The sequence below is a fragment of the Thermobia domestica genome, chromosome 5 (assembly GCF_964235325.1).
Source record: "Thermobia domestica chromosome 5, izTheDome1.hap1.1, whole genome shotgun sequence".
In the NCBI taxonomy this organism is placed as follows: domain Eukaryota; kingdom Metazoa; phylum Arthropoda; class Insecta; order Zygentoma; family Lepismatidae; genus Thermobia; species Thermobia domestica.
The window spans coordinates 303648855-303664858 of record NC_137458.1 but is presented as its reverse complement, the minus strand read 5'-3'; the positions used below and the strand labels follow the sequence as shown (position 1 = coordinate 303664858).

Here is a 16004-nt window from a genome sequence, read left to right as displayed (position 1 = left end):
TTGCCATCTGTTGTGACACCTCAAGAGCAGTGTTTCTTCCAGACATGTTTTTTGGGGGACACTGCTCCCCCGGAGCTCTAAGAGTGCCCCCCGGAGGAAACCAAAACAATACTTCTGTACTATAATAATAAATAGAATAGTACTAACAGTGCCCTCCCGAATACGAAGTGTGGACCCGGAACATTTCTTCTGAAAGAACGACTACTCAAGAGATTCCTGTCAGGTCAGCATCATCATTTCCAGGTTGTCAAACAGTAGTTCCAATTTCAGGCGGCTGAGGTCTATGACAGAGATATAGACAAGTTGGTCCCACGGTATGAGAAATGGTGGTGAATATCCTTGAATTCCGGTGGTGAATGTGTTTTCAAAATAGCTAAACACATGCTGTATCTGGTACAATAAATGCTCCCATTCAATTGTGTTTTGTTTCTGTTTAAGGTCTTTGGGGAAAGTTACTTTCTGGACATATATATAGGGTGTTTCAAAACAACACCGACAACGTTTGGGAGGTGATTACTGAAGACCAAAATAAGAAAAAAAGTATAGACAAACTTGGGTGCACAAATGCTTCCTTTCGGAGTTATAGGCTGCCGAAATCATGAAAAATTGAACTTTAAAGGTCCATAGCTCCAAAACTATGGGACCTACTGAAGTAGGGTTAAGACTTCTCTTAGGGTCTAATATGTGCGTTAGCCAAAAAAAAAAAAAAAAAAGTTTCAAAATCCTGCGGTACTTCCGCAACAGTTTTTATAGAGGGAGTCTGACTGCGGGCATATAACTTGAAGTATTCACCAACTACCTCTATAAAAATTGTTACGGAAGCACCGAAGGACTTCGAAACATGGATTTTTGGATAGTACACATACTAGTTCCTAAGTGAAGTCTTGACCCGACTACCATAGGTCCCATAGTTCTTTTTAGCTATGGACCTTTAAAGTTCAATTTTTCATGATTTCGGCAGCCTATAACTCCGAAAGAAAGCATTTGTCCACCCAAGTTGGTCTATATTTTTTGTCTTATCTTGGTGTCAGGAATCACCTCCCAAACGTTGTTTTGAAACACTATATATATTAATAACTCCATTATTCTTAATATGTCCATAGACAAGAGGAATTGCCAGGAGTGATGCTGACAATTTAGCAGAATATTGGACATCTAGACTTCATCTCAGCCATGTAAAACACAACCTAGTTAAAAAGTTATCTGGTGGTATGAAAAGGAAATTATCATTAGCTATTGCACTTATTGCTGGTTCCGAGGTTAGACTTAGTTCGTTTATTCTTTTAGAAATATTTAGTACTAGATCTGAGAACAACTTAATTGAATTGCTCTTATATATATAGGGTGTAACAAAAAGGTACAAAAAGGTATAGGGATGGATTCCTTATGGGTAGACAAGCAAAAATGTTCATATGATTATATATCGGTAAAGGTATCGTTACAGAGCTCCTCCGTGGATAAGCGGTTAACGTACGCGCCTTTGGCGTGGGAGACCCGGGTTCGATTCCCGGCGGGTGCTCATGTGGTTCGGATTCCACGTTAATCAGTAGGTCCACGTCTCATATAGCCTCGCTGCTGAACGGGACGTTAAACCCAAAATCAACTCAACTCAAGGTATCGTTACAAAGTTACGGCCATCGAGCTGTCTGATGATGTGAAATAGTCACATTCTGGTTGCCCCTTAATGTGACTCAATTTATACCTAGATAGCTCGCTCCCTAATTAAGATAGGAGGATAATTTTGATATCAATATACTTCTGAAGGATGACGCTTTCCGCCGATATTTATTTTATGTATGTGGGGGGTTCCACGGCGGACGGGGGAGAGAAACTATCCATGTTGTTGTTGTTTTTTACATCAGAATTTTAGAGATGGCATTCCCTCCCCCTTGGAGGGTACACTCATAAAAATTGGTGTGTGAAGCAGCGAAGTAGTTCACTATATGCTAATACCCCTGTATGTGTACTTGTTTTTATATGGGGAGGAGGGTGTGGGGCAAAGTTGGACAAGTTTTTGAATCTCAGTTTTTGACGTAAATTACATTTATTTTCAGGGCGGCTCCATATAAGACTTCTCCTACGTATATGGAGAGAATTACACAAATATTACTCCGTTGGAATCTGTTGAGTTGAGTTGAGTTGAGTTGATTTTAGTTTAGCGTCCCTTTCAGCAACGAGGCTATATGAGACGTGGACCTACTGATTAACGTGGAATCCGAACCACATGAGCTCCCGCCGGGAATCGAACCCGGGTCTCCCACGCCAAAGACGCGTACGCTAACCGCTTAGTTGGAATCTGTGTTTCCTAAGCTTTCCAACGATGTATGAATCATGACTCTGTGATAATTAGGGCCCCCATCGTGAGAGTCTACGATTTTGTTCAAATTGCTACAACCACGAACACAAAATGTTGTGCATTATCAGAGCCAAGAATGCAAGTTGACATAATCAAGCCACATCCTTGGGGGTACCATATAGTAGACTACTTTATTGCTTCACATACCAAATTTTATGACTGTACACCAAGGGGGAAGGAATGCAATCTCGAAAATCCTGATGCAAAAAACAAAACAACAACAACACAAAAAACATGTAGTTACCCTCTCCCGTCCACCGTGGTACCCCCCCATATTCATAAAATACATATGAACCGAAAGCTTCATCCTTCAGAAACACATTGATACCAAAATTACCTTCCCACCTTAATTAGGGGGTGAGCTATTGAGGTTTAAATTTAGTCACATTAAGGGGCGACAACAATGTGACTATTTCACAGCATCAGATAGCTCAATGGCCATAACTCTGTAACGATGCATTTCCTGACATATAGTCATATAAACTTTTTTGCTTGTCTACCTATAAGGAATCCATCCCTGAAATTTTGCCGAACCTTTTTGTTGTACCCTGTATATTTATGTACGAGGGTTACCGCAAAAGTCATGGCATTTTTTTAAACGAAAATTAGAAATAAGCCAGAAATTCTAAAATATGCAAATGGAACGTTAGTACACGTGTATACGTTACATGTAGGGAGTTAAATTAACATCCATATCCTTACTAGGGAATAGTACAAGCAAAATGAATGCAAGAAATTGTTTGTTTCGTACTTGTTTTACCTCAAATTATGCCCATTGACAGTGTACAGAGTGAGGCAAAAAGATGTTAGTATTAAATAGGGGTTTACTTACGTGAAATTACAAGCAAGGATTTGGTTACAGGGTTTCAATTTGGCACTCATCCCGTTCAATGCACTTATGGAATATGTCCATTGTTGTTTGTATGGTCCTCTGGGTCCTTTGGGCAAGGATAGCAGCGATGACCTGAGTGATGCCGTGCTTCAGATCGTCCAAGTTGCTAGGTTTGCTGGCTTACACATGATCCTTGACCATGCCCCACAACCAAAAATCACATGGCGTCAGGTCGAGGAACGTGCTGGACATGGGAGAGGACTACCTCTACCAATTCAACGTTTACTGAATGTGTCGTTCAGGTAATTCCGAGCCATTTGACTGTAATGGGCAAGAACGCCATCTTGCTGAAAGTAACCTCGCTGGAAAATGGCAAGTGGCGCGTTCTCCTCTATGAATGTGCTGAGCATGCCAAGTTTTTTTCTCTCCCTATCGCTCCTTAGACGAGGATGACGGAGATGGAGGACGAGGGTCTCTTCAGTTCGGACATGTCTCTTTCTACCACTGTTTCTTTTGCAATCGTCTTTAACGGACCCCAACCTCACAAATTTCTCGTAGATCCTACCAATTGTCAGGTGCGAAGGTGCATCCCGACGGGTCCAGGCCGTGAATTCCTTATACAATGCTTGGGGACTGAATGAAAAATCTCCATCCAAGCAGTTATTTCCCTTCGTTCCTCAATGGAATATGGGCACGCCATGGTTTAATCTGCAAAACAAAAACAAAAAGAACAGCCATTTAATGTTAACATCTTTTAGCCTCACCCTGTATAGTGGATTCTTTGGGAGACTACTTCGAAGGACTTTAGATGAGTCTTGTATGTGTTTCCGGACTATGTGTATACAGCGCCATAACTTAGATTTTTTCTGGGGAGGCAAACATTAATACGCGTATTTGGGCCCCCTAGAAAAGTTGTTTTTCTAATTCTTGGGCCCCCTCTTTCCATCTTTCTCTTTCCCTTTATGTCCTCCCCCGGGAGCCTATGAGCCCTCTCGCACGGCAAGGTCTGCGGGGCCGTTAGTTACCCCCTGGGCCCGTTCCATATACAAGACAAATTAATTAAGAGGACAATATTGACAAATCTCAAAGCCATACGAGCAAATATTATTTGTAGGGCTCCTAATAGTAGACACTTTTATGTAATGTAGTGAACCTGTTTGATGCTAAATTTTGTGTTAAAATGGGCTCCCCTCGAACGGCGGGAGTTTCTCTGGGGGAAGTTGCCCCCTGCCCCCACAAGTTACGGCCCTGTGTATAGTTGTAATAATTGTACTTGAAATGGTTTGTAATGTAATCCGAGGTAAAAGTGTATAAAGCGAACTATTCGTTATACTCACTTTTCTCGTGCTGTATTCTGATATGCACGTTTACATATATACTAACAATAAGCTCCAATCTTCACAATTCCCATATTGTAAAATTTCTTGTTTCGGTCCCATTTTTGTTAAAGAAAATAGATGCCTTAATTTTTGCGGTAACCCTCATGTATACAAGGTGTTTCAAAACAACACCGACAACGTTTCGGAGGTGATTCTTGACACCAAGATAAGACGAAAAGTATAGACCAATTTGGGTGCACAAATGCTTCCTTTCAAAATTATAGGCCGCCGAAACCATGAAAAATTGAAATTTAAAGGTCCATAGCCCCTAAACTATGGGATCTACCTTAATCGAGTCAAGACTTCACTTAGGAACTAGTATATGCCCTATGCAAATATCCATGTTTCAGAATCCTGCGGTACTTCCACAACAATTTTTATAGAGGTAGTTGTTAAGTAGTTTAAATTATAGGCCTATGCCCCTATCCAAACTCCCTCTATAAAAATTGTTGCCTGAGTATCTTAGGATTCCAAAACATGGATTTTTGGATAGGGCACATATTACTTCCTAAGTGAAGTCTTGACCTGGCTACTTTAGGTGCCATAGTATTAGAGCTATGAATCTTTAAAGTTCATTTTATCATTTTTTGGCAGCCTATAACTCTGAAAGGAAGCACTTGTGAACCCAGGTTGGTCTATACTTTTCGTCTTATCTTGGTGTAGGGAATCATCTAAACGTTGTAGGTGTTGTTTTGAAACACCCTATATATATATATATATATATATATATATATATATATATATATATATATATATATATATATATATATATATATATATATATATATATATATATATATATATATATATATATATATATATATATATATATAGGATGTGTCAAAATTATGTGAACACTATTGAGAGAAAGCATTTAGTCAATGTTCTCGATATACAGTCTCAACATGCCCACCACCACGATTAATGTACATAAATCAACGATTAATGCCAAGGTCCTTGGATAGAAATTAAATGAAATCTTTGAGTTTTACGTCCCACGCTTATGCCGGTTAGGCTAAAGGAGACGGTGATTATGAGAAATGAGTGAAATGTTGGAATGAAAAAAGTGGGAGGAAACGGGAGAACCCCGAGAAAACCAATGCACACGGTATTTGTTCACCACAAAGTTCACTTGGCGGGAGCATGGTTTGAACCCGGGACCCCATGCACCAGAGGTGAACGCTCTGCCACTGAGCCACCGCGGCCCCGGTCCTTGGATAGAATTCGGTTCACTTCTGCCAGTTGTAGGTCGCCCCGCATTTCCGCGATAATTGTCTGCTACTGATCTAATTGCTACAAACTTATGATAAATTGTTAAACGAGTTGGTGGCCGTCGATCTGAAAATCGTTCTGCTAATGTTCGACACACTTCTGTTGTCAACTACACAACTTGCATTAAGCTTGCCACTACTTTTCTGTGCTCCAATGTGAGTCTGTCAACCATGAGTCAGCCTGTAATAGAAAACAAAACAAACTTCAGATCGTTCACATAATTTTGACTCACTATGTATGTATACGTAGAAGTTTATCTTCTGTAGTTAATACAAAGTATTATCAACTAAAAGCATAATTTTTGACATGCTCAAGAGAGTCTTTAGTTATTTGTTTTATTATATTTTATTGCATTGTATTTGTACTTCTGACTAACATAGAGACTAGTACAAATTAATTGTGGTTATTTTATAAAAATGCCTCTGTCTCCAGTTTCAACGAAAGGAATAATGTGAAACTGCATCCATGATCTTATTTTTTTTCTTTTATTCAGGTAATAATTCTTGACGAGCCTACAACAGGTTTGGACACTGAATTTAGAAGACATATATGGGATGTTTTACTGGTAAAGACTTGATTATTGCTCTTTATGTTCCATAATTCATGATGATCTTTATGGTCTAATTCTAGTATACGCTGTAACTACTTATAAATGTATTTAACACTCAACAAACAAGTATTTTTTTCTCTTACTTCATCAAATGGTCTCTTCAGGACCGGCCTTGAGCAATTTAACGCCTCCTTTCTCCAGAAAGAAATCTTAAAAGCCACAATTTTAACCATGTTATGTCATCATGGACAACGAAGAGGAGGAAAAGTACAGTCGCACTCAAAATGTGTTAAACACTGCAAATACAATCTCGTTGTATCTGCTTTTTTTTTCTTTAAATACCACTAATAATCTACATTATGTTAGAGAAAGATAAAACCAATACACCTGCAGTAGAAAGATTTTTTTTTATATATAGAATTCAATATTGAGCTTCAATCTCAATATACCAGTTTGCAATTAGTAGTAATATTGGATTATCTGCTCAAAACTGGGGGTGGTAAACACAATAGAAACCTATTGTATTCGTAATTGAGAAGCACCAGCGGGGCGCCGGGAGACAATGGGTAGAGAGTATAGTGCTATAGAAATACACTATTGTTTAAATGACATATGATGACAGGTAATGGTTGTTGTACTATTGTATGTATAGTAGTGACACAAAAGAGAATAATAAAAGATGTCAAAGTTGAAAAGATAAATGATTTTAAAAAAAACTTTGGAAAACTTGTTGAACAATGCTAGCTTGTTATAAAGAATAATAAAAGAGAAACCTCGCAGGTGTATGTTTAAAATAATAAAAGAGAAACCTTGCAGGTGTATGTAAAGAGAAACCTCGCAGCTGTATGCGTTAAAGAATAATAATTTAGGTGCTGAACAATAGCGGATTGTTATAAAAAGAGTTTTTAACCCGGCGGTGGCGGAAACGCGGACGCGGCGCGGGAAGGCGCGGGGGCGCGAACGGAAAATATATGCGTGCGCGGGCGCGAGCGCGTGACGTCATTTGAAATTTTTATTTAAATATTGGTTTTAAAAAATAGGCATGTATAGTTTTGTTAGCGATGGAGAACCGTCAGTTTGTAGAAGACATTGATGTGAAGCATAAGTTAGACGCTGAGAATGAATATCCAGATTCTCCAGATTGTACATTTGATGAAAATGAATTAGAAAGATATGAAAACGATAATATAAAAGTTTATGCAAGTGATAGTGAGGCGGGAATAGATAATGAAGTGTATGAATTTTCGCAAGATAACTCAGATTTTGAGGCGGAATCAAATGACGAAGTGGTATCAAATGTGGATACGCCGCCATGTTCACCTGATTTATCAGAATTAAGTTGGAACTGTGAATGTGGTGTTAATTATGTGGATGTGAACTGTGTAAGAGATTGCATATTGAAATGGAAACCAAATGATTATTTAATATGCTATGCATGTTATTGGCATGATACATGCGAATGGTCTCATGAATGTTTTTATTGTAATGACGACGTTTTAGACATTCGTGTTTGGTCTGTGTTAGTGAATCCGCGTGTACAGGAGGAATTATTTGACATTTATGCAGAAACACATACAGTTATTACAACATTAACAAGAGATTATTTTAATATTACATTTGGTGAACTATCAGTGGATGTGAATGTACGAAAAGAACTTTTAAGTATTTTTCTTGAAAAAGACAGATCGAACGACTATAGTGAAGTATGTTAAGAAAACGTACTGTACATAATGTATTTCGAAAATAATTTTTGTGTATCATGTAGTGAAGAACATATTAGTGAAGTTTGTGTTTTAAAAACTATAAGTGCATACTTACGCTTTAATAATAATATTTCTTGTGAACAATGCTTGCTGCATCTTGAACATCAATGTTTATTTCACGATGATATTGGAACTTTTGCTGTAGGATATTTATCCAACGATATAACTCTTATTGATTTATTTGAAGTGTTTGAAGAACATCATAGTGAAATTTCAAGTATAAACTTTACACGCAAAGTGCGTGATTGTTTAAAGAACACTGAATTTGTTGGACAAATTATACCATTTTTCTTAGAACGTAAACATAAAATTTCAGCATGTGTTAATGAATACATTATTGACATACAAGGTTTTAAGATTTCAAATCATGAATTTATTATACGTGAATTTTGTTTAACTGCGTGTGATGATACAGTAAATTTGCATTGTTTAATAAAATCACCAGTAGAATACAATATACTTCCATTAGGTTGTCAAAAACAAATTGAATGGTTAACATTAAACTTACACGGTTTAACTTGGAATGATAAATGCGGTTATACTGTATCACACATACGTAACCTTATATATCAACTTTGTAAACAAGATGCAACCTTTTATTGTAAAGGTGCAGAAAAAACACTTTGGATTAAAAATATTTTTGCACTAGCTAATGTTATTGATTTGGAAAGTAAACAGTGTCCACCATTAAACACATTGCATGCAAACGTATTTAATGATTATTGTACTTTTCATGAACAAAATATTAAACTTGATAAAAAATCAGGATGTGCATTTCGTAATGCACAACAGTTATGTTATTGGTGGAAGTTTCAACGTACTATAACATTAACTAATGCATTTGCAAAGTTGTAAAAAGGATATATGATATGTTCTTGTAAATAAAAATACAAGATTTTAAATTGTAAATAAAAAAATTTTATTAAACTAATCTACTTGTTTTTTCTTTTTCATTATGTTGGTTACATGATTGAATACAATTTTATCATTTTGTTTAAGATTATTTGTTTTGAACAAATTTAAACATTCGTTAAAGCTTTTCTTTCGTACAATATGATGCAGAAAGTACAACACAAATTGCCCACACAAGATTGAATTATCATCTTGATATGCGGAACTATTTGTAAAATATATTTTACAATTTTTATTTAAAAAAGTTTTTATTTCTTTTGGAAATGGTAATGCTAGGCTATCGAAATAGTATCCTCTTTGATTTTCATCAATGAATACACACACCCAATGTGTACCACTTGAAGATGAATTGCTTAAATTTATAATAAGTCCAGCTGGTGGTTGTACAGTTTTTGGTATTCTATCAATAGGATAAATGCCATGCACATTTGCACCAGTAAGTTTATCACGAAGTAACACTTTTATTAAATCATCCGTGTACATAACTTTTGTTTTTTAAATTCACATCACTTCACTTCACTTTATACGCGTATATGTTGGAAGACCTAGTGGAGTATATGGAATATTCTCATAAAACGAAATAACATGTTTAAAATATTCATGACAGATTTTTTTATAACTTTTCCAATAACGATGAATGGTGCTAACGCATAAAAAATACTTTTGAGAAACTTCATAGTATGATACCTTGCAACTCTGAATAATCAAGCACAAATATTACAATATACAATGTTTAACGCACGTTGTACCAGTAGGACACATGTAATTCATATGCTTAGAAGTGAACAGTTATACTTCTTTTATTAAAATGATACTTTTAAAAAGTATTATCAGTATATATATTTCTATCTTTATCAATTTGAATTAAAGAATCAAACTGAGCGTAAACAATACATGTTATAGGCTCAGTTAAATTTTCAGAAAAGGAAACTTTAACATTTACAGGCGCATCACGCACAAGGTCCCAAGTGCAGTCATCTAATGTTGCTGTAGGTGATAGAATAAATGCATAAAGAGTATAGCCGTGTGGATATTCTTCAGGAGTAATAGTATGTGCATCATCTTTATAATATAAACCAGTACCGGAAAACAGGGAATGGTAACTTAGAAGGTACAAATTGTTTTTAAAATCAGGGGTGAGGGGACTGGGAGGAAAAGATTTTGATCCAACTTGTAGCTGCAGTTTGTTAACGTTAAAGTGTTGAAAATGAAATGGATTTAGTTCAGATTTTCCATTAAATGCCGAATTGGAAACAAACCCGATAACAACACCTTTAGGTACGTTACCCAGAAAAATATTATCAAGATTGTATGAATTAACGTTTGCAGGAATAGTATACGATCTTGTTTGTACTCTTGTAAGGGGATATTTTGTTGTTTCATGATTCATATTAGTATTGATTTCCATTGCCAAATGAGGTGCAACATTAATGCGACGTATATGTAGAGTAACATCTTCAAGTTTTACTTTATAAGAAGTATTTACAGGAGATAATAAACAAAAAGCATCTTTACTACGATGTAATTTTATACGAAGACCTACTTTATTTACAAGTGCTCTTGGTAATCCAGCAATATCTGTATACAGACGACCATACATCTCAAATGATTTACTATTTTTAATATAATTAGCACGTTGTTGAAAACCTATATTAGCATTACCTATGGTATCAAATTGTTTAGCGGTATCTTTATACCACATACCTAATTTCAAATGTGTATCAGAAGCATCACGGGAATAATTTAATAATGTTTCAAGGTATGCACGATAAGGATAAAATCCTGATGAAGAAGTAATTAATTTATCATTTAATGAAATGTCAATTTGACTAAATAACGAATGTAGGAAATTATTTGTTGGTGCTACAACATCAGTGTCAGCTAATGGTGTATCATCAGGTTTTGTAATTTTACAACGTACGTAAAGATAAAGATATGCAGTATGAATAAATTCTCCTGTTTCACCGGGAATAAAAAATTCAATAGGTCCATCAGAACTTAATGTTGAAATTGGACGGTATTCAGCATTAAAGCAAGATTCAATTGCAGTTTGTGTCATTGGAGTACTAAATAAATCGAAATCATTGGTACAACATTCAACACTGTTTGAATTAAGTAGTGCCATTATGAAAATATATCTGTAACACGACTTATTTTTCTTTTTACTTTTCTTTTGCTTTTGCTTTTGTTTGTACGCTTACGTTTAGTTGGAGGTCCAAAACGAACAATTGCCGGAGCTTTACGCTTGCGTGGCCGTCTCTTACCACTTCCAGTTAATAACTGACCAACTTTGTTAGCAGCTTTTGTCTTTAATGTTTCACCAGCTTCTTTTACACGTGCACGAACAGATTCTTTAAATGGTTTATCTTCTAATACATCACCCGCTACTTGTATTCCCGTTTGTAATGCTTGTCGACCTAAAGTTTTTGCACCCTGTTTAAGAAATGGTAATGCAAAACGAAATAATCCTTGAAAGAAACTACCTATACCATGTCCACGTTGATATACAGGTCCTGAAAAGTATGGGATACCATGTCCGTAATGTCGTCTAAATTTCATTTTTAAAATATAATTAATTGATTAATTTTTATTAGGAGAGCGCTTAAAATGAAGTGTAACACTTAGTGTCCCAGAACGAAATGGCAAATTTCGTCCTGCATGGTCTTTTAATAGTATTTCAATACTGTTAAATGAAAACTTTGCAAGTGGAAGATAATGAATATCTTGAAATGTTAATGTTTTTACTTTACCGTATTTTACATTTGATATTGTTGCAATACGTAATAAAGGTGCTTTTGTATCACCTAAAAACTGATATTGTATGATATCAGTATAAATAAAAATTTGATGAGGATATCCAATATCAACATATGGTTGTTTAAATCCACGTTTATACAAAACAAGATCTTTATGTTGACGAAGTCCTAATTGCATTGCTAATGTTGCTGATAATAAGGCATATTCAACACGATCACTACAATCTACTTGTACAATATTTGATATAGAAAATTTTATATCTTTTGATATTTTATTTAATTCATCAATGATATGATGTGCAGAGTGATAATATCCACTTACAATTTTACCTTTTTGTGCTTCTTCATTTTTTATTTTATACCACATAACATTTTCTCCATCGTTAACATTATAACATGTTAAAGGAACATGTAATTCACTTAATCCTACATGCCAATCGGTTTCTGATAATTGAATATTATTTTTTAGTTGATTAATAAAATGTGTTGGACTATTTGTAGGATATACATCAGTACTTGCGTTTGATACAAGTGTAATGTAAAAACTATCATCAATACTTTCAGAAATCATTTTCGTTTAAAGTGAAGTGTTAAGTTTGAAGTTCCAAATTCAAATGGCAATTTTAAACCGTGCTCATCTTTTAAGTTTACTTCAATCGTATTAAAATAAGATTTTACAACTTTAACATATTGTGGTGTGTGAAATAGAAAACATTTTACATCTCCGTGCTCAATATTATAGGCACTAACTTTACGAACTACTGGTCCAATATTTTCTTGTTGTTTTACAATATCAACACATACATTAAAAACGTTTGGTATATTATATTCTAAATTGCATGGAAATTTTGCACGTGTTACGGTTGGAACATCTTCATTAACTGGTTTTACAAAAACAGCATCTGTAAACTCTGTTGTATTTTCATTTATAAATCCAAGTAAATGTTGCAATCCGCGTGTCATTCCAATAACACAAAAATCTTTCAATTTTAAAGAATGTCTAATTCCAACTTGATTTTTATTTTTATAATATTTTAACATTCGTAATTCTTCAGGAATCATTTCTAAAATGGATGAAATAGAAGTATAGTATCCTGGTGTAATATCAACATCAGCAATTTCAAGTTCATCATTAACGATGGTTTCAATTACAATTTTTTTCATTTTTACCTACATTATAAAAACTAAAAGGAACATTAAGTTGTGTTAATGCAACATACCATTCTCCTTCACTTAAGTGAATAGGTTGTGCTAACTTTACTATAAATGAAGAAGTTGTATTATTAGTAAAAATTTCAGTACTAGCATTTGAAGGAAGAGTAACATAGAAATCATGTTCTATCATTGAACTCATTTTGAAGACTGAACAGAATTTGTTTTAATCCATGAATTCATACTTGATGGATATCCTAACCACTTTACATACATCATATCTTTTTTTCGTTTTAGTACTTTTTCAATTAAAAATGTTTTGTTTGAATTTACATTTACTTTTTGTAATTCTTTTGTGTAAAATATTCCTTTAATTTCCTCATCATTCCAATCTTTTAATTTATATGTAATAGGATTTGTCGGAATACATTTATCAACAATAAAAATTTCTTGTGACCATTTTGGTAAATATCCCTTTTCTAATTTATGTTTATATTTACTAACACGCACATAATCACCAGGCTGAAATTTACATGTTAATTTGTTTTTATTCGTTTTATCACCGTACAACGTATTCAAAACTTGATCAACATTAGAGTAATTTACATTTGCCGGTGCCATTTTAATACTACTATGATACGAATGATTATAATTTTTTACAAATTGATCTAACACATCTATATAACGGTATGTATTTTTAGCCGTAAAATAACGATAATTTTTCTTTTAATGTCCTTATAAAGCGTTCAGCTAATGCACATTTAATTTCTGAATGTACACTATAATGATTAATTTCGTATTCTTTAAATAAACGTTTTACATGTTGATTATAAAATTCTGTACCTAAATCCGTTTGTACATTAAACACGGGTAGTTTAAAATTTTTTAAAATTTTTTTGATTGCTTTTGCCATTTCAGGACCTGTTTTTGTTTTTAAGGGAACACAATACGCATACCGTGAAAAAATATCGATACAACATAATATATACTTATAATTTTTGTTATACTTTGCAATATTTTGCATATCTGCTAAATCCATTTGTAATGTTTCATTTGGTGCACTAACATAATATTGTTTACGTTCAAATACTTTACGTGCTGGTGCATGTAATGTATATGCATCTTGAGATGCTAACCAATTTTTAATTTTCTTTTTTGATAATTTTGTTTTTGTTTGTAATGTTTTAATACTTGATAAAGAAGCAGGATTTGTATAATCATAATATAATTTTGACAATTTTCCCATTTTTTATTTACATTTTATATTCTTTCCAGTTTTTAAAAATATTTGTTACTAGTGTTGGACTTTGTGATTTTTTAATTTTGCTATGTGATTTTACTATAGGAGTAGAAATAAATTCACGTGGTACATTAAGATCATCCAATAAATTTTTAAACTCGTGAATGCCTATAGGATTTCTTGAATATTTTCGTGTACGAACAACATCATTTATTAAATCAATAATATTAGAACCTGGTATTATTTTTCCTTGAATACGTACTGTTCCTGATTGATCCCAATGAATTTTATCAGAACTTGTTAACTGTTTTAATAATAGATCTGTTTTCCTTCGTTGTGTTTTTGGTACTGATTGTAAAATGTCTGATACAAAGGGTAAAATAGAATTATTTTTTTCTTCTTCTTGAGATAATGATGATGATGTTTGAGGAACATCTTTTTCAATAATAGGTAATGTAATTGGATTTTGTGAAACTGATGAAGTATAATTTAAATATTGTTGTAATGCTTGCTGATACAATTTCCATTTTTCTTCAATACTAAGATTACGACGTTGTAAAATACTATTCATTTCTTCGTCTAAACGCGATTGATGTGAATCTGTTGATTTTATATTTGCATGCATTTGTTGCATTGCATTTTCAGGCACTAATATCATTTTACGAAATTCCGACATACTTATCTTCCAAACAAACTACTTGCTACTGCACCAAGTAATGGTCCTAAAATTAATGGTAAAAATGCCCCACCTTTCTGCAATAAAATTTTCTTTTTCTTATTAAGTGCTGTACGCTGTGCAGATAAAGCACGCAAGATCTTTTTATGTCTACGTAAACGTTGCTTCTGACGCGAATTCAACGGAATGTTTCCTTTTATTGTGTTTTTAACAACTTGTGAAATAGTACGTATTAAATCACCGTAATAGTACGTAATCGTAATGCATCATTTGTTTTTTGAGTTAAGTCAAATAACAAATAAGTGTGAGGTTCACGTGTTACATCTTCAAACACATTCACAACTTGTTTACTATATCGTGGCATAATTTGTCTTGCTAAATATTGTATTTGTAATTTATCACGAGGATTTTTAAATACTATAATATAATGTGCATTTAAACTTATATCACGAGCATGTTTTCCTTTTGGAAATAAATTTTGAACAATAAATATTACTGTTAATTTTTTATGATGTGCATATTTTGTAAATAAGTTTGCAACATCACCATTGGTTTCAGACATTAAGTCATCTAATATTAATAATGAATTTTCTTGTATTTCAAAATTATTCATATCTGGAATTCCTTCTATAAATCGAATTTCTGAACTTGCATCTAAATTTGGTATGACTGCACCATAACACCAAACAATTTCATTAAATTTCATAGTAAACATTTGATCACGTTCATTTAATAATCGATTTACAAAACATGTTTTACCGGCACGTGAAGGACCAGCAATTAAAATGGTTGATGGATGTTGAAACTTTAACATCTTGTATTAAACTGAATGCACACAATAGATACTTTACTTTATATACACTCACTCACACAATTAACAACATAAATTAAAAATAAATTAAAAATAAGTTAAACAATAAATATTAAAGCTTGAAATGACTAAAATATGAATGAATGACTAGAATAAATGAATGACTAGAATGAAATGTATACTTTGGTTTACAATTTATAAGTTTGCACAGCAAACGATGGAATAAATAAATAAATAAATAGTCATACTCTACTAATGATCTTTTAAAAATAAATAAATAAATAAATAAATAAAAACAATCACTT

General features: G+C 33.6%; 2 protein-coding genes across 2 annotated transcripts in view; both read left to right on the top strand.

Moving 5' to 3' along the window:
• LOC145685615 (phospholipid-transporting ATPase ABCA3-like) overlaps positions 1-1343 on the top strand; it is a 57166-nt gene extending 55823 nt beyond the window's left edge. Inside the window, exon 10 of the mRNA XM_081758005.1 lies at positions 1104-1343. Within this exon, the coding sequence (XP_081614131.1) occupies positions 1104-1343 (240 nt within the window). The remainder of the gene's footprint in view (positions 1-1103) is intronic.
• Positions 1344-6336: 4993 nt separating this feature from the next.
• The window catches only part of LOC145685614 (phospholipid-transporting ATPase ABCA3-like), a 148649-nt gene continuing 138981 nt past the window's right edge, over positions 6337-16004 (top strand). Inside the window, exon 1 of the mRNA XM_081758004.1 lies at positions 6337-6404. The gene's annotated coding sequence lies outside the window, so the exon portion shown is untranslated. The remainder of the gene's footprint in view (positions 6405-16004) is intronic.